This window comes from Oncorhynchus nerka, linkage group LG1, assembly GCF_034236695.1.
Source record: "Oncorhynchus nerka isolate Pitt River linkage group LG1, Oner_Uvic_2.0, whole genome shotgun sequence".
NCBI lineage: Eukaryota > Metazoa > Chordata > Actinopteri > Salmoniformes > Salmonidae > Oncorhynchus > Oncorhynchus nerka.
Genome location: NC_088396.1, coordinates 33,002,479 through 33,021,332, shown reverse-complemented (window position 1 = coordinate 33,021,332; position 18,854 = coordinate 33,002,479). Strand labels below are relative to the sequence as shown.

Below are 18,854 nucleotides of genomic sequence, written 5' to 3'. Positions count from 1 at the left end.
TTTATTTTTAATACATTTGCAAAAATGTCTTAACCTGTGTCACTTTGTCGTTATGGGCTATTGTGTGTAGATTGAGGATTTAAATTGAATCCATTTTAGAATAAGGCTGTAACGTATCAAAATGTGAAGGGTCTGAATTATTTCCGAATGCACTGTATATATTTCACTACATATGACCATGGTCCATGGGGCCCAGGTCAAAAGTAGTTTACTATGTAGGGATTAGGATACCATTTCAGAGGAACTCATTGTCAATGTTCTCCCCTTGGTTTCATAATATCTTAGTATTTATGATCTAGGGTATGACTGATGACCCAGTGTACTGTACTATGTTGTATGCAGGTTTCTATTTTGAAGGAAAACAACAGAGCTGACCACTAGATGGAGATCAAGTATTTTTTTTAGTATTTTTTTTGCTTGGACATGTCTTGCTCTCTGATATGCGGTGTGAATTCCAACTTTAAACCGTGTCTAACTGAGGCCCTGTCCTCTCCTCATTTTCCTCTCCTCTAGAATCTGTCCGTCTGTCCTGAGGATGAGTCCATTATCATGTCCTCCTTCGTCAACACCATGACCTCCCTCGGCGTCAAACAAGGTATTCAACCTAACACGGCCTGCCACTCATATTACAGAAATATCATCAACAATAAACAGTTTCTCATTGAGACTGTTGTTGATAACACAGTTCAATCCATCCTGTTGCTGTACAGTAAATAGTCCAGGTTAGGAAATGTCTACTTGATCATGCTTAGTTGTTTTTTATCTAGCCATGTTAGTCTTGAGCACTAAAAGCGTGAAGAGTGAAGGACAGATGAAAGGAGGGAGGACAGATGTCGAGCAGAGTAGGAGCCCGCGCCGCTCTCCACGTCTCCCCTACTCTGTCCTCCTTCCTTCCTGTGTCATGTTGATCCCATATCTGAGTGAATTGTCTCTGTCGGTGTTACAGTGGAAGACGGGGACGTGTTTGATTTCAGGGGCATGAGGCTGGACTGGTTCAGATTGCAGGTAAGAAGCCATCAGGAAAATGAGACCAGCTTTGCGGCTGGAGCTGGGAGACAGATGTGGGTTCAAATAGTGTTTGAAATCCTTTCACAATACTTTGTCTGCTCTGTGCAATGGAACAACTATAATAGTCTAAAAAGTGTCAAACCCAGCCCATCTGGCACTCCAGGCAGGCTAGAGCAAAGGCCTAAAGTATTTTGAAAGATTTTGAATATGATTTGAACCCAGGTCATGCTGAGAGGCCACTGTGCTCTGTGTGTGTGTCGTAATTAGCACTCATAATTAGCCAGTAATGAGAGACCAGTGTTTAGCATGCTACACTACTCCAGTTACCCTACTCCTGTCTTACTTTCCTATATGTAAGCCAGTGTGTGTGGGGGGGGGGGCAATATATAACTGATATAGGACAGTTTAGTATTTTAGATTGTAATGAATAAGAGGGGGGACCTGTTCCTAGATCCACACTCCTACTCTAAGACACTTAGTGAATACAGGCCCAGAGCGATGTTCTTTGTACCTGTGTGAGAAGCCCCACTGCACATTCATTTAACAGACTAGTAATAGATAATATGGCCTGAGATACTGTGAGGAGGACAAATGTCTATACGTCATCAAGACATCTGTTTCCTTTTTTTATTCATGTGCATGATGTACATGTTATTTGAAGTGTTGAAAAATAAATGTCCATGTTCTCAGGGAAAATAACTTTATTGGAAGATAGATTCTGGGCCCCATTCCCTGACCATTTCTTAAAAATGAATTTGGAATGAATGACAATAAATATTCTTCTTTGAAACAGTGTTTGTTTAAGAATCGTTGCACGTCTTTTATCCTGTCCCAAATAAATCGCAACTCACCCCAGAAAAGAGAGATGGCATATTATTTTCAAGTGTGGTTGAGTTGAGCTCTCTCGCTTTCTTTCTCTCTCTCAATCACGCTTGACTCCTCAGTACTCTGCTGAGATCAACACAACCATCCCTGCTGTCAGGGACCCACATCACTCCCTGACCCGTTGGTCGGCTTGCCGTTTCGCTGCCTTCCGATTCGCCCAGCTCTCAACTCAGATGGATTTTTCAGTGTGCGTCCCAAATGGCGCCCTGTTCACATTACTTTTGACCGGGGTCTTACGCGTTAGGTCTTTAGGCCCTAGTCAAAAGTAGTGCACTACATAGGGAATTGGGTGCATTTGTGACGTACGGTCCCACTCAACTCCCTCTGAGATGTTTGATCTTAGCTCAGGGCCTCGGCAAGAAATTCTTCAACTCGGAAAAGTTTCTCAGTTTAGTCAGCAGGCAAGGGGAAAAGAGAAAAGCTTCCATGCGTGGACTGGGGACTGTTTTCCCAACACAGCTGAACAACTATTTTCTCAAGTCTCATGGTTTTTCTACTGACTGCGCTACACCCTTCACAGCCAGCCTCTTAACACTATGATAGCAAAAACAGAACTGCTCAGATTACAAGAAGCAGGATGTTGGTTTATTCACTGTGTTTTTGCGTTTAGTGTTTGCCAGGGTCAAAGCAAATTCAGAAAGTATTTTAAACATTATGTACAAGAACAGCTGACAAATGTATGAACAGCTATACTGTATCCACAGTCTATGCCTATACCTACATATTTAGGTGTCCCTGTAATCCCTAAAAATAGATGGTTGTAAATAAGAATGTGTCAGCGAATAATCCTAGTTTATCAAGATGGTCCTGAAAGCTTCATGTTTGGATCAGAATCTAAACCTGTCTCTTCCACAAGCATCAAGAACACTGCTTCTAAAGGTTCTACCACATGTGCTCTCTTCTCCTCCGAGCTGCTTGTCAACCACAGCCCACAAGCCATGTGAGCGGTTACAGCACACAGACCTTGTCATAAGCCATATCAATGTTCTTTCTATCTATCAAGTACTTTTCTTTATTTTTTTTTTTTTTAAATCTCTCAGTTTTATTTAGGAAACTCTTGTTGTTTGTCTGATCCATTAAGTGAACATGTTGGATGAGAAACACAAGCTGCCATTACCACAGTAAGGTCATGTTAGTGATTGTAATCTAAACTGAGTCTTGCATCGTGTCATGATCTAACTCCAACTATAGCAGATGTTGGTTGAGCCACAGTTGGACTGGATTGAGGGAAGAGAAACCCTAACCCTCTTTCTTTCTCTCTTTCTCTGTTTTTCTCTTGTCATGTCTCTTCTCCACAGTGCTGTTTTCTAATGTGGTTCTGACAATGGCACCATGAACATCATGCAACAGCACTTTAACGTTTTGAAATAGGCCTTGAATTCCAATCATCTTTAAGCTTTCCCTTGCCTAATTTTTCAATATATAATCCTTGCACGGACGTTTGAACAACGTTTGTGTGAGTTTAGCACCTGCTAAATGTCTTTGTGGCTGTGGTACCAGGTTGGCATTGAATGTTCTTTAAGTTGGAAGGCATTTAGAGATGTTGAGGCCCAGTGGAACATGTTCGAGCCAACACTTTTGCTGCATTTTCTCACACTTTTGTAGCTCACGATGACTTCTTTCCAAAAAGTATGTGCTTTTATTTTTGGACTCTCAGATTGATTCTCTAAGGCCTAGTTGTACCCTGGTAACGCAGATGTTTCACTGCTCTTGTTGTGTTGCCCAAATTACACCCTATTCCCTACATATTGCGCCATAGGGCTCTGGTCAAAAGTAGTGCACTATGTGAGAAGGGTGCCATTTGGGACACAATTTCAGAACTGTAGCCATTTTCCTTCTGACGATCTCGACGATCAAAGAAAGCATTGTCTTGAACTCTGCAAAGACACCAGAGAGAATCTGTTTTGCATACAGTCTTGGTTTGATACCATATGCTTTGGGAGGAAATTGTGTTATTTGGCTATTGTCAGTATCAGCGGTATCAAGTTAACACGGACGTCTTCCCAGAAATCTTTCCTTAGATGTTAATGATATGGTAACTCATCCAACCACACTTTTCCTTCCAGACTCCCACTGACTTCCAAATTCAAATCGAATCAGCTTTTTCTTTAATTCCTAGGAAATAGGGAGTTTTTGGGAAAGTGGCAAAGGAACGCTACTAACAGGAAAATGATTCTTTAAAAGATTTCAAACTGCATGATACCAAAAATCTGTTGATTTGATATATTTGACAAATAAAATAGATATAAAGCCGCTTCAGCTGTACCAGTCAAAAGTGTGGACACCTACTCATTAAAGGGTTTTTTCTTTATTTTTACTATTTAATAATAGTGAAGACATCAACACTATGAAATAATACATATGGAATCATATAGTAACCAAAAAAGTGTTAAACAAATGGAAATTCTTCAAAGTAGCCACTGTTTGCCTTAATGACAGCTTTGCACACTCTTGGTGTTCTCTCAATCCTCTTCATGAGGTAGTCACCTGGAATGCATTTCAATTAACAGGTATGCCTTGTTAATTTGTGGAATTTCTTACCTTAATGCGTTTGAGCCAATCAGTTGTGTTGTGACAAGGTAGAGGTGGTATACAGAAGATAGCCCTATTTGGTAAAATACCAAGTCCATATAATGGCAAGAACAGCTCTGATAAGCAAAGAGAAACAGAATACAGAACATTTCAAGAACTTTGAAAGTTTTTTCAAGTGCAGTCGCAAAAACCATCAAGCGCTATTATGAAACTGTCTCTCATGAGGACCACCACAGGAAAGGAAGACCCACAGTTACCTCTGCTGCAGAGGATACGTTCATTAGAGTTAGCTGCACCTCAGATTGCAACCCAAATAAATGCTTCACAGAGTTCAAGTAACAAACTCATCTCAACATCAACTGTTCATAGGAGACTGCGTGAATCAGGCCTTCATGGTCAAATTGCTGCAAAGTAACCACTACTAAAGGACACCAATAAGAAGAAGAGACTTGCATGGGCCAAGAAACACAAGCAATGGACATTAGACCGGTGGAAATCTGTCCTTTGGTCTGATGAGTACAAAATGTTTGGTTACAACCGCCGTGTCTTTGTGTGATGCGAGTAGGTGAATGAATGATCTCCACATGTGTGGTTCCCACCATGAAGCATGGAGGAGGAGGTGTGATGGTGGGGGTGCTTTGCTGGTGACACTGTGATTTATTTATAATTCAAGGCATATTTAACCAGCATGGCTACCACATCATTCTGCAGTGATACGTCATCCCATCTGGTTTGCGCTTAGTGGGACTATCATTTGTTTTTCAACAGGACAATGACCCAAAACAAAGCTACAGGCTGTGTGAAGGCTATTTGATCAAGAAGGAGAGTTGTGGAGTGCTGCATCAGATGTCCTGGTCTCCACAATCACTGCAGCGTGAAGGAAAAAGTAGCCAAAAAGTGATCAGCATATGTGGGAACTCCTTCAAGACTGTTGGGAAAGCATTCCTCATGAAGCTGGTTGAGAGAATGCCAAGTGTGCAAAGCTGTCATGAAAGGGGTTGCTACTTTGAAGAATCTCAAATATAAAATATATTTTGATTTTGTTTAACACTTTTGGTTACTACATGATTCCTTCCATATGTTATTTCATAGTTATGTCTTCACTATTTTTCTACAATGTAGAAAATAGTAAAAATAAGAACTCTTGAATGAGAAGGTACGTGTTGTGTTTTCCTCTGGTCAGACATACCAATAATGCCTTGTTTATCTCTTGGTCAGGCCTATACTAGCGTGTCAAAGGCTTCTCTGGGCATCGCAGACCACCGTGAGCTAGGCAAGATGATGAATACCATTATATTTCACACCAAGATGGTGGATTCCCTGGTGGAGATGCTGGTGGAGACGTCTGACCTCTCCATATTCTGGTAAGTAAACCTTGTTTGAACAACCCAAAGGGCAGGCGCATATCTCCTGCTTCCATAGCGTGAGGCAGCTTGATGTAGAAGTACACCCCCTGGACAAGACGCTAGTTTACAGCAGGGCCTATTCTGGTAGGGATCTACGTTGACATTTACCTCCATGTTCAGTTACACAGCCGTTTAAAACAGGAAAGGTATTAGGTTATGTGGACTCCATCTTCTGGTAGGCGTCTACATTTGGGATTCGGATTCCTATTTAGAAAAACCTACATGTCCCATTTTAAAAAATGTTTTTTTTTACCAGGATCTTTTTCAATGGAGGCAGTAACAATCAATACATTACAAAATTTAAACTTACAATACAATTCACCAGCATGATCCAGTCGAAAAAAGAATTTACACTCCTGTAACATTCTCCCATCAAAAAACAAGACGAGAAGGCAGTCTTACCTAATTCTGTAAATGTCCTGGGGACTTAAGTAGCAACCACCTAGCAAACCGGATATGGTAACTGCTGGTGGTGAAGGAGACCAGACTACTGAGGTAAAGAGGGAGTTTATCCAAAAGGGCTTTGTAGGCGAACACATACAAATGTAGCTTTCTGCACATATAAAGTGAGGTCCAAACCACCATTTTGGTACAAGGTGCAATGGGTGAGTGACTCGGCATTTGTAATAAAGTGCAATGGATGCATTATAAACAGAGTCCAGTTTCTGTAAGATGGAGGAGGCTGCATGCCTATACAAGTCACCATAATCATTTACAGAGAGAAACGTGGCCTGAACAACCTTCTTTCTAGCCATAAGCAGGAAGCAAGGCTTACTATTAAAATAAAAACCCAATTTCAGTTTCTTCACAAGATTATCCATATGAACTTTAAAGGAAAACATGTCATCCAACTATATACCTAGGTATTTGTAGGATGCCACTTTTTTTCAATTAATAAGCCACCAGATGTGACAAATTTTAACCTTCTTTGGCTGAGTGCGAGCTCTGGCAAAGTTAATTCATTTAGTTTTTTGTGCGTTCAAGACCAGTTTGAGACCATAAAGGGAGGCCTGCAGTGACTGAAAGCAGTCTGAAGCTCTTCAACAGCCTGAACCAGAGAAGGAGCACATTAATATATGACTATTATCTGCATATAGATACAACTTTGCTGGTTGCATCCCAGTTCACAAATCATAAATAAAAATTGAGAACAATACAGGAGCTAAAATGGCACCCTGGGGCACACCTCTATTAATCTCAAGAATGCTAGCCTTGTGATTGTTGGTATATTCACATTGTTTTCTGTCAGAAAGATAGTTCCTAAACCAATTTACTGCCCCTTTACTGAGACCAATGTTACTGAGTCTAGCTAGCAACAATTCATGGTCAACTGAATCAAATGTCTTTGATAAATTAACAAACAGAGCAGCACAATATTGTTTTTTATCAGGTGCGTTTGTCATTTGTCACTGCCATAGCTGCAGTTGTAGTGCTGTGCCTCGATCTAAAGCTAGACTGAACCCCGCTCAGTATGTTCTTTTCAATTAAGACGTTTTTTAACTGAGTTCAATAGGGATTCATAGACTTTGGCCAGGATAGGGAGTTTGGAGATAGGACAATAGTTATTGGCATCTAAGGGATGTCCTCTCTTTAGCAGTGGGAGGACATAAGCTGATTTCCAAATGCTGGGTATGGAATTGGTCAAGAGACTCAAGTTGAAAATGTGAGCCACAGGTTCAGTAATAATACCAGCTGCTATCTTAAAGAGGTAGGGATACAGGTTGTCTGGGCCTGCAGACTTTGTGTCTATTGCCTTTTAGTGCTTTATAGACCTCGGCATAAGAAACAGGCTCAAAGTTAATGGTTCACATGAGGGCCTATATCATAGTTTACTGTAACAGAACTTACATAAGAGACCTGGGCCCCACCGTTATCAAAAACTGAACCAGCAGATATGAAGTGCTTGTTAAAAACCACTACAATATCGTCTTTGTCCTTCACTTCTTTAGAATCCATCATTAAATGGTCAGGAAGGTCAGAGGATACATTAGAACCTGACACTGATTTTGATTAGCTTCCAGAACATGGTAGGGTTGTTAAGGTTCTCTGTGACTGTATTTAGATAGAAATCTGATTTGGACTTCCTGATCAATCCTGTACATTTGTTTCTTAGCACTCTGAAGGAGGCCCAGTCAACAGGAGCATTGAGTAAAATGGCGCCAGAGCAGATGGCAGACGTTTTACGTGCCCCTAACCGATTGTTTTTTTGTTTGTTTATCTGCGTTGTTTGAAAGTTTTTTTAACATAAAAAAAACAACTATTTTTGCACATAATGTGGCCGCTACCGTCTCTTATAACTGAAAATAACTTCTAGACATCAGGACTGCGATTACTCACCACGGACTAGCAGAACCCTTTTTCTCCTTTCACGAGTCTGACGAGCCCAAGGCGGAGGATATATGGCTCCCTCGGGAACAGGCCCCGACCCCAGTGATCTGTGTGAAGAGGAGGCGGAGAAAGAGAGGCCGGAGGGCGGGCTGCCTTCTGAGGAGTAGGAGGCGATCGGATAAACCCCCACTCCCCTCAATTCTGCTCGCAATCTTTGGACCAAAAAATTGATGAGTTATTGGGAAGATTAAACTACCAACAGGACATTAAAGACTGTTACATCTTATGCTTCATGGAGTTCTGGCTGAACGACACCACATTAAAGACTGTTACATCTTATGCTTCATGGAGTTCTGGCTGAACGACAACAATCTCAACATACAGCTGGCTGATTATACGATGTACCGGCAGGATAGAACAGCGGCGTCTGGTAAGACCAGAGGCGGCGGTCTATGTATTTTTGTAAACAACAGCTGGTGCACGATATCTAAGAAAGTCTCGAGCTATTGCTCGCCTGAGGTAGAGTTTCTCATGATAAGCTGCAGACCACATTACCTACCGGTGCTCCTAGTATCCGGGGACATTAATGCAGAGAAACATGAATCAGTTTTTCCTCATTTCTATCAACATGTTAAATGTGCAACCAGAGGGAAAAGAACTCTGGACCACCTATAGAGAGATGCATACAAAGCTCTCCCTCGCCCTCCATTTGGCAAATCTGACCATAATTCTATCTTCCAAATCCCTGCTTACAGCAAAAAGTAAAGCAGGAAGCACCAGTAACTAGATCGATTAAAAAAAGTGCTCAAATGAAGCAGAAGCTAAGCTACAGGACTGTTTTGTTAGCAAAGACTGGAATGTGTTCCAGGATTCCTCCTATGGCATTGAGGCGTACACCACATCTGTCATTGGCTTCATCAATAAGTGCATCGATGAAGTCGTCCCCACAGTGACCGTACGTACATACCCCAACTAGAAACAATGGATTATGGGGACATCCGCACTGAGCTAAAGGCTAGAGCTGCCGCTTTCAAGGAGCGGGACTCTAACCCGGAAGCTTATAAGAAATCCCGCTATGCCCTCCGACGAACCATCAAACAGGCAAAGTGTCAATATAGAACTAAGATCGAGTCGTACTACACCGGCTCTGACGCTCGTCGGATGTGACAGGGCCTGCAAACCATTACAGACTACAAAGGATAGCACAGCCGAGAGCTGCCCAGTGACACGAACCTACCGGATGAGCCAAACTACATCTATACTCGCTTCGAGGCAAATGACACTGAAACCTGCATGAGGGCACCAGCTGTACCGGAAGACTGTGTGATCGCGCTCTCCGTAGCCGATGTGAGTAAGACCTTTAGACAGGTCAACATTCACAAGGCCGCAAGGCCATGCCGATTACCAGGACTTGTACTGCGAGCATGCGCTGACCAACTAGCAAGTGTCTTCACTGACATTTTCAACCTCTCCCTGTCGGGGTCTGTAATACCAACGTGTTTTAAGCAGACCACCATAGTGCCTCTGCCCAAGAACACGAAGGTAACCTGCCTAAATGACTACCGCCCTGTAGCACTCACGTCGGTACCCGTGAAGTGCTTTGAAAGGCTGGTCATGGCTCACATCAACACCATCATCCCGGAAACCCTAGACCCACTCCAATTTGCATACCGCCCCAACAGATGATGCAGTCTCTATTGCACTCCACACTGCCCTTTCCCACCTGGACAAAAGGAACACCTATGTGAGAATGCTATTCATTGACAACAGCTCAGCGTTCAACACCATAGTGCCCTCAAAGCTCATCACTAAGCTAAGGACCCTGGGACTAAACATCTCCCTCTGCATCTGGATTCTGGACTTCCTGACAGGCCGCCCCCAGGTGGTAGGGGTAGGTAACAACACATCCGCCACGCTGATCCTCAACACAGGGGCCCCTCAGGGGTGCTTGCTCAGTCCCCTCCTGTACTCCCTGTTCACTCGTGACTGCATGGCAAGGCACGACTCCAACACCATCATTAAATTTGCCGATGACACAACAGTGGTAGGCCTGATCACCGTCAACAACAAGACAGCCTATAGGGAGGACGTCAGAGACCTGGCCGTGTGGTGCCAGGACAACAACCTCTCCCTCAACGTGATCAAGACAAAGGAGATGATTGTGGACTACAGAAAAAAGAGGACTGAGCACACCCCCATTCTCATCGACAGTCGTAAAGAGGGCACGACAAAGCCTATTCCCCCTCAGGAGACTGAAAAGATTTGGCATGGGTCCTCAGATCCTCAAAAGGTTCTACAGCTGCACCATCAAGAGCTTCCTGGCTGGTCGCATCACTGCCTGGTATGGCACCTGCTCGGCCTCCGACCGCAAGGCACTACAGAGGGTAGTGCGAACCGCCCAGTACATCACTGGGGCCAAGCTTCCTGCCATCCAGGACCTCTATACCAGGCAGTGTCAGATGAAAGCCCTAAAAATTGTTAAAGACTCCAGCCATCCTAGTCATAGACTGTTCTCTCTGCTACCACACGGCAAGTGGTACCAGAGCGCCAAGTCTAGGTCCAAAAGGCTTCTAAACAGCTTCTACCCCCAAGCCATAAGACTCCTGAACATCTAGTCAAATGGCTACCCAGACTATTCACATTGCCCCCCTCCCCTCTCCACACCACTGCCACTCTCTGTTGTCATCTATGCATAGTCACTTTAATTAACACTACCTACATGTACATAGTACCTCAACTAACCGGTGCCCCTCTCACAATTGACTCTGTACCAGCACCCCACTGTATATATTGTTATATTTTACTGCTCCTCTTTTAATACTTGTTACATTTCTCTCTTATTGTTCTCCATATTTTTTTTAAATGAACTGTCGTTTAGGGTCTCATAAGTAAGCATTTCACTGTAAGGTCTACACCTGTTGTATTCGGCGCATGTGACTAATAAAATTTTATTTTATTTACATGTATATCTTGAGCCCAAGAGACATTTCTGTTTCTAATTAATTCTGCTAAGTTATCAGAAAACCAGGGATGGTCCCTTCCACTGAATCTACATGTCTTCACAGGGGCATGCTGATCACTAATGGACAAAAATGGAAGATAAAAATATTCCCAGGCAGTGTCAACATTGGGAATCAGATCATGTAAACGCTTGCTTATCAAACTGTCTAAAATGTCTTTAAAATGTAACAGCGTCATTTTTGTATTTCTAACACAAGCTTTGCACAGTGATCACTGACATCAATACAGAATATCCCAGTCCATGTGTATTTGTGAGGGGTATTCGTTAGAAGAATATCCAATAGCGTTGGTTTGTTAGGTGCTCTGGGATTTGATCTTGTAGGTGCATTAATTAATTGTTCAAGATTCAGAGAGTCACACAGTTCTTTAAAAGAGTCCGATACAGATGTAAACATGCCCCACTTCAAATCTCCGAAAACATAATGAATTCAGAGTCCTTTAGAGTCATTGCTGGGCAATTTGATTAAAAAAGTACAATATTAATAAAAACACATCAAATGTACGTATAAAAGTAAAAACAGGAAGACGCGACATCAATAGAAATAGATTGGATCAAAGGTGCAGTGTGCAAGTGGGAGGTTTACCTCTGGAGTCTACATTTACATCTACCTCCATATTCAGTTAAAGTCGTTTACAAGGAAAACATAGTAAAAGCTAATAGGCTATATAGCCATCATTCATCCTCTAAAACCCCATGGTAACTGTCTGTTAGAGGTTTTGTTATGTTATTTTTCTTTATGTTCGGTGGAGACAGCACAGCACAGGAGAGGAGAGGGTTGGACAGATTTAAATATGATTGTACCAGATGTATGTTTGAAATTTGCAGCTCATGCTCGTTCTATTTCTCTCCTCCTCTTTTCTCTCTCTCTCTCTCTCTCTTCCTCTTTCCGTCTCTTTCTCTTCTCCTCTTTTCCTCTCTCCTCTCTCTCTCCCTCTCCTCCTCTTTCCCATTCTCTCTCTCTCTCTCTCGCTCTCTCTCCTTCTCCCTTCTGATAGCTTTTACAGTCGTGCGTTTGAGAAGATGTTCCAGCAGTGTTTGGAGCTGCCATCCCAGTCTCGTCACTCCATCTCCTTCCCTCTGCTCTGTACCCACTTCATGAGCTGCACCCATGAGCTCTGTCCTGAGGAGGTGAGTGTCCCATTGAGATATGATGTTACCACTGTGTCACAAAACATCACAGTAAGCATCACTAAGGTCTGGCGGGTCACTCTGCGATAGTCATTTATTAAAGAAATGTATTTTCAACATAACTCATTCAATTGATCTTAAGTAAAATATATTGGTGCAGTAGCAGCCTATTCTATTTGGACTCATCTCTCTCATTAGTTTTGTAGCTCTTAGGGGGACTGCTAGTCTCAGAGAAACAGGCCAATTAACAGGATGTCTCACACAGACTGGAAAAGTCTCCTTCAGCTCCGTCTCAGTGCTGCTAAGGCCCATATGTGCATCCCAAATGACACGCTATTCCCTATTAGTGCACTACTTTTGGCCACAACTTTCGCCTGGTCAAATGTAGCACACTAATAAGGAATAGTGTGCCATTTGGGACACAGCCTCTGTCTCCTTCCGCAACAGCAGGATGGAGTCATACGGAGAATCAGGAAAGTAACTGCAAATTTTCTGGGGTTGTGGAATGTTGTGTAACGAAGCGTCCAGCGCTGTGGTCCATGTACCCGGATGTGTACTGAGAAGTAGAGGGCTGAAAAGCATGATTTATTAAATCTGTAGTTGAACCATACACTGGTGCAGCTACTAGCTACTCCCAGGGGGATGTGGAAGCCCTCCGCTCATACAGCCTCCACAACAGATTTCTGTTTCCCTCTCTGCTGAAATACGCCAGGCCCATTCATGTTTGTTCCTGCCAAACATGGAGCCCAATATCCATTTAGTTTGGTAAATAAGGCATATTTTCGCTCCTAATTGGTTGACAAACAGTACCAAAAGAAGTGGCACAATGGGCGTTCTCATGTGGCTGAGCAGAGTGGTCAAAGGAGGGCCTTTTGCTTAGGAGCTGTCTGAGTGCACTTAGAGAAATAAAATAGATTTATTGAGCCATAGGCTTGGATTTCACAAAACTCCCTCTCTCAGCGTGTTTTCAAAATGTTCCTCTTCCTATGTCCACTCCTCATAGCTTTGGGCAGCTGCAAACTTTATTTATGTTGGAAAAGCATTAAATGTTTCCAAGAATATTTCCATCTTGCACGGAACATTTTACAGTGGTTTGTATTAACAGTAAAAGGTCTGTTTCCCAAATGGCACCCTATTCTATTTTTGACCAGGGCTTATCAGAGATGTGAGTCTGACTCGAGTCACAAATTTGATGACTTGAGACTCGGCTTGATAGAAAATAAAATATCTTGAGACATGACTTGGACTTCGAGCCGCAAGACTCAGGACTCGACTTTGACTTGAGACTGATTACTTAAAATTATCTGGGCAGGTTTTGTTACGCCTTGTCACTCATTTTGTGGCACAGAGTCTCCGTGGATTGCTCTACACGCAGCCAGAGACAGTATCGCAATTGCAAAAAAACTGATTGGCTAGTGAAACGCACACTTTCTGCCCTCTGATTGAACCAGCAAACTGTCAATCAACACAGGTCGGCTGAGCTAGCACAGTGAGTGTGAAACTGAATGGGAAAAATATATATTTTCCATACATATTTTAATAGGCTACATACATACTGTTTGTATTTTATATGTATATTTTTGCTTATTCGATCTAGTCACCTAACGTTAGCCTACGGCATTGGACCAAATTCTTGTTTCAAAAACTAATCTGTGCTTCAGAACTAAAACGTTGTGCTTCTTAACTGTTGACCAGTCACCCGCATTGGCGCGCAAAGGCAGACGCACATATTCAGATCAGTGACCAGAAAGCGTTTGTTTGATATTCTCCAGTTCTGCCTGGCAAAAAGAGAGTAGCATACCTACATTAATATTATCCATATAAATCTGCTACGGGACGCATCTTTGCCACAACAAGCTGGTGATTTCATTGATCATTTTCAAATTTCAGATAGGCCTAGTTTGGGTGGTTTATAATTGTATACCTCAGTTCTGGCTTTATGTCTAAAGATCGCTGTAACATCGCACTACCTTCAATAGTTACGGGATGAAGATGTTACATTCTGGAGAATGAATGACGATGTTTGAGAGTAAGAAAAAGGCTACAGACAGATCATGCAACCTCCGCTGCATACAGTTATGATCCAGCTTGCTCTGACCTCCAGAGAAGTGACAGTGACATAATAGCCCTAGTTGATAGTGACTGCTAACATGAATGACTTTCAGCTCCAAATGTAAAACGCAGTTTATTTCTGTATCTTGTGTTTTGAAAGTGCATCACTGTTTATGGCTGTAATGACACGCTACATTTGCGGAGTGATTGTGTTCGCCCTGTGCGCGTGTACACGAGGGGTCGCAAGCTTTGAACCAATCCTTTTTGGGCTTCGCAGGTAAAAATGTTTGAAAACTGCTGAGTGAACAGATTGCTGATTTGCTGTACAGCTATAGGAGATCGGGTGCAGCACAAATGTCAAATTGTAGGGAGAGATGATTGACATAAATTAATATCAAATCATACATTAATATCAAATCAAATTGTCTCATGCCTATTTAAATAAAGGTCAAATCAAATTGTCTCATGCCTATTTAAATAAAGGTCAAATCAAATTGTCTCATGCCTATTTAAATAAAGGTCAAATCAAATTGTCTCATGCCTATTTAAATAAAGGTCAAATCAAATTGTCTCATGCCTATTTAAATAAAGGTCAAATCAAATTGTCTCATGCCTATTTAAATAAAGGTCAAATCAAATTGTCTCATGCCTATTTAAATAAAGGTCAAATCAAATTGTCTCATGCCTATTTAAATAAAGGTCAAATCAAATTGTCTCATGCCTATTTAAATAAAGGTCAAATCAAATTGTCTCATGCCTATTTAAATAAAGGTCAAATAAAATATGGGGGCTCTGAAAATCAAGTGATTTGGTCATCAAGAATATGAACTGTTTACGTTGCAAGATCACCAGCAATGGGGCATCAAGCAACACTTACTAACAGAGGCCTACTGGTATTTTGCTATGTGAAAATGTACTTGTGAAGCTTGTGTTTGGAATTGGTTGTTAATGTATTATTACATAATGTGTTGTAGACTAAAGGGCTGTCTAGTAGCCTCCATAAATAGACAGATTTTTGTTGTTGTTGAACAAGTCGTTGCCTGTATACATTTCTTTACCTTACTTGAAAAAACGTGTGACTTGACTCAACTTGACTTGCTCTTAGAATGCACGACCTGGACTTGACTCCAGACTCGACTCCAGACTTGGACCTTGTGACTCAAATAATAGTGACTTGGTTCCCACCTCTGGGCCTCATACATCTCAAATGGCTCCCTATTCCCTACATAGTTCCCTGGCCAAAAGTAGTGCACTACATAAGGAATAGGATGCCATTTGGGACGCAACCAAGGTCACAGAACTTCAGCGAAAGGCATCTGATTAGATTTTTTTTGTTTTATTCTTTTGGCAGCTAAACGTCATTTTACATCAGATTTTATTTATTTTGAAAAATTCTCAGCATTTGAACCTTTTTAGGCCATAATCATTTCAACAAAAATGAAAATGCAACAATTATTAGAAAGAAAGCTATTCCATGTGAAATCTTCTCAGAAAATGTTGAGTGACTAGATAATAATTGAAGTATGTTGTGTAAGGAGCACACACACACAGTATTAATATAGAGTCTGCCGGTTAGCAATGGCCTGAGGGAGAAATAAGACCTGTCACTCACAGCTTTAAATTTCAACCTTTGTTCATGTCTTCCATGCCTGGGGGAACAAATAACTCCCCCACCCTCTATGGCTTTCAAAAAGACCAAACTGAATGGTTTAAAGAGCAAACTGCCATGGGATTCATTTAAGATACTCTTTGAAGAGGTAGGGTTTCAGATGTTTTTGGAAGATGGGCAGGGAATCGGCTGTTCTAGCTTCAGGGGGAAGATGGTTCCACCATTGGCAGGGTTTTTTCTGCATTAAAAAAAGTATTGGGCCTAAGTGCTTTTTCTGCCGCCTATGTCCAACAGTAAATGTAGTCTCGCTCAACACTCCCACTTTTCCCACTGCATCTCATATATAGGTTCTGAGACCAAGAGAAGACAATTCCCGCTCTTTTATTCAGAGAAAATAGCCCTTAGGTTACCGTTCAAAAGACATGACCCATAATACTGGCACTACTTTTTCTTCTTTCTATCATGCATTGGTGGGCTGCATTTTACATTCATGAAGCATATCTCGGGCTATTTTAAAACGTAGCTACTTGCGGACCGGACTGTTAACCATTGGTTTAGGCTACACCTTGTTCAGTTAGCTAGCTATAGCTAACAACCTGGAGGCGCGTTCAGCAGCACGCAACGTTTAGAACGTTCAGATAGAAATATGCTATGTAGAACAAACCTTCCTCTGACATGTTGACTAAGGAATAACGTTGGCTCTATTCATGGTATTTCTATCTTCAACATTCGAGAACATCTTTCAACTGAACGTAGCCTATATGCAAACATTTGGTGGAAAAGAAAGGGAAAAGGAGAGCAAACAATTGATTGACTAAATTCCTCTCGCCACTACACTATCTGACTGGGTAAATATCTTTATTTTGAGTTCATGTGGACCTAGAGACTCAGACTTGAACACTTGGACCAGGACTCGAGCATGGGGACTCAAGACTTTTACTTTAGTGACTCAACTACATCATTGGATGAAACAGTCATTAGCTCCCGTTATACTTTTAGGCATCAATGTGGCTGCGGCGTCTGTGAAATGATGATGATGATAACGATGTCAATGACGGGATGAATGATGGGAGGTGCAAATCATACTACTTGGCCAATACTTTACACCATCATCTGGTGATTGTGCCTGCCTATCTCTCTCTCTTCTGTCCCTCTGTCTGTGCTTGCGTGTGTCTGTTTGTTTTGTATGTAATGTGTAATATCAATGTAGGCTGAAATAGGCATTTACATGGCCAGATAATTCTCATATATTCTAATACAGTGCCATGAAAAGTATTTGCCCTGTTTCTGATTTTCTCTGTTTTTGATACCGAATGTTATCAGATCTTCAACCAACGGTCAAGCATGGTGGTGGTAGTGTGATGGTTTGTGGATGCTTTGCTGCCTCCGGAACTGGACAACTTGCCTTAATAGAAGGAACCATGAATTCTGCTCTGTATCAGAGAATTCTACAAGAGAATGCCAGGTCATCCGTCTGTGAGTTGAAGTTGAGGCGCAGCTGGATCATGCAGCAAGACAATGATCCAAAACACACAGTCAAGTCTACATGAATATGGTTAAAAAAGCAACACATTTGAAGTTTTGGAATAGCCTAGTCCAGACCTAATCCCAATTGAGATGTTGTGGCTGGACATGAAACAAGCACTTCATGCTTGAAAACTCACAAATGTCACTGAGTTAAAGCAAGAGTGGGCCAAAATTCCTCCACAGCGATGTGAGAGACTGATCAACAACTACAGGAAGCATTTGGTATCATTCATTGCAGCTAAAGGTGCCACAATGAGTTATTGAGCGGGCAGTTACTTTTTCACACAGGGGAATTGGGTGTTGCACAAATTTTTTAAATAAATAAAATAACTCTTTTTTTTATTTTTTATATCTAAACTCTGGTTCCCTTTATCTAATATTAGGTTTTGGTTGATCTGTTAATGTTCAATATCAAAAATAGAGAAAATCAGAAAGGGGGCAAATACTTTTTCACGGCACTGTAGATGTTTATCATATTTCTGCTGTTGGGAAGAGAATATGATGTTATGCAGAAAAATATGTTGGTAGGACAAGGCTATGGTGTACTGTGTGTTTGTGCACATGGAAGTCGGTGATTTTGTTTACTATAGGTTGATGAGACAATACAAATATGATGTGACTAAAATGAAAGGGCATTTAGTTTACTAAAATTGCCTGCTGCTTTTGTCATTTTGACAATAACTAGACTGTTACATTTTTTTCATTTGAATAATGATTAAGACTTAATTATATTTTTGTCAAAATGACTAAGTCTCGGCTAAATCCAAAATGAACACTGGACTGAGCTGACCCGTAGGGGTGGGACCAGAGGGGTGAGACCAGAGGTGGCAGAACAGAGTGCTTGGGTTGGGGTGTAGGGTTTCAGTTCAGCATAGCCTGAAGATAGGGAGGGTCGGTTACCCTTGCTGCTCCGTAGGCCTCGACTGGAAGCCAGTGGCGTGTGTGGAGTAGCGGGGTGACATCGGAGAACTTGGGAAGGTTGCTGACTTCTGGATAAGTTGCAGGGGTTTGGTGGCACAAGCAGGGAGCCCAGCCAACAGAGAGTTGCAGTAGTCTAGACTGGAGATGACCAGAGCCTGGATTAGGATCTTTGCAGCTTCCTGTGTGAGGAAGGGTCGTACTCTACTATTATAATCAACTGAGTATACAAAACATTAGGAACATCTGTTGTTTCCATGACATTGGCTGACCATGTGAATCCAGGTGAAAGCTATGATCCCTTATTGATGTCACTTGTTAAATCCACTTCAATAAGTGTAGATGAAGGAGAGGAGACAGGTTAAAGAATGATTTTTAAGCATTGAGACAATTGAGACATGGATTGTGTATGTGTACCATTTGAGAGTGAATGGGCAAG

The 18,854-nt window shown here is 41.9% G+C and overlaps 1 protein-coding gene across 6 annotated transcripts in view; it reads left to right on the top strand.

The window, feature by feature from the left end:
- Positions 1-18,854, top strand: part of LOC115129510 (nck-associated protein 1-like) — a 69,584-nt gene that overhangs the window by 19,611 nt on the left and 31,119 nt on the right. For 3 of the 6 annotated variants that reach the window (XM_029659974.2, XM_029659964.2, XM_029659946.2), the window contains 4 exons: positions 514-595; positions 947-1,005; positions 5,644-5,789; positions 12,177-12,309. In XM_029659974.2, the coding sequence (XP_029515834.1) occupies positions 514-595; positions 947-1,005; positions 5,644-5,789; positions 12,177-12,309 (420 nt within the window). Of the gene's footprint in view, positions 1-513; positions 598-939; positions 1,006-5,643; positions 5,790-12,176; positions 12,310-18,854 lie in introns of all 6 variants that reach the window. The other 3 variants (XM_065018257.1, XM_065018245.1, XM_065018243.1) reach the window with 1 other exon arrangement.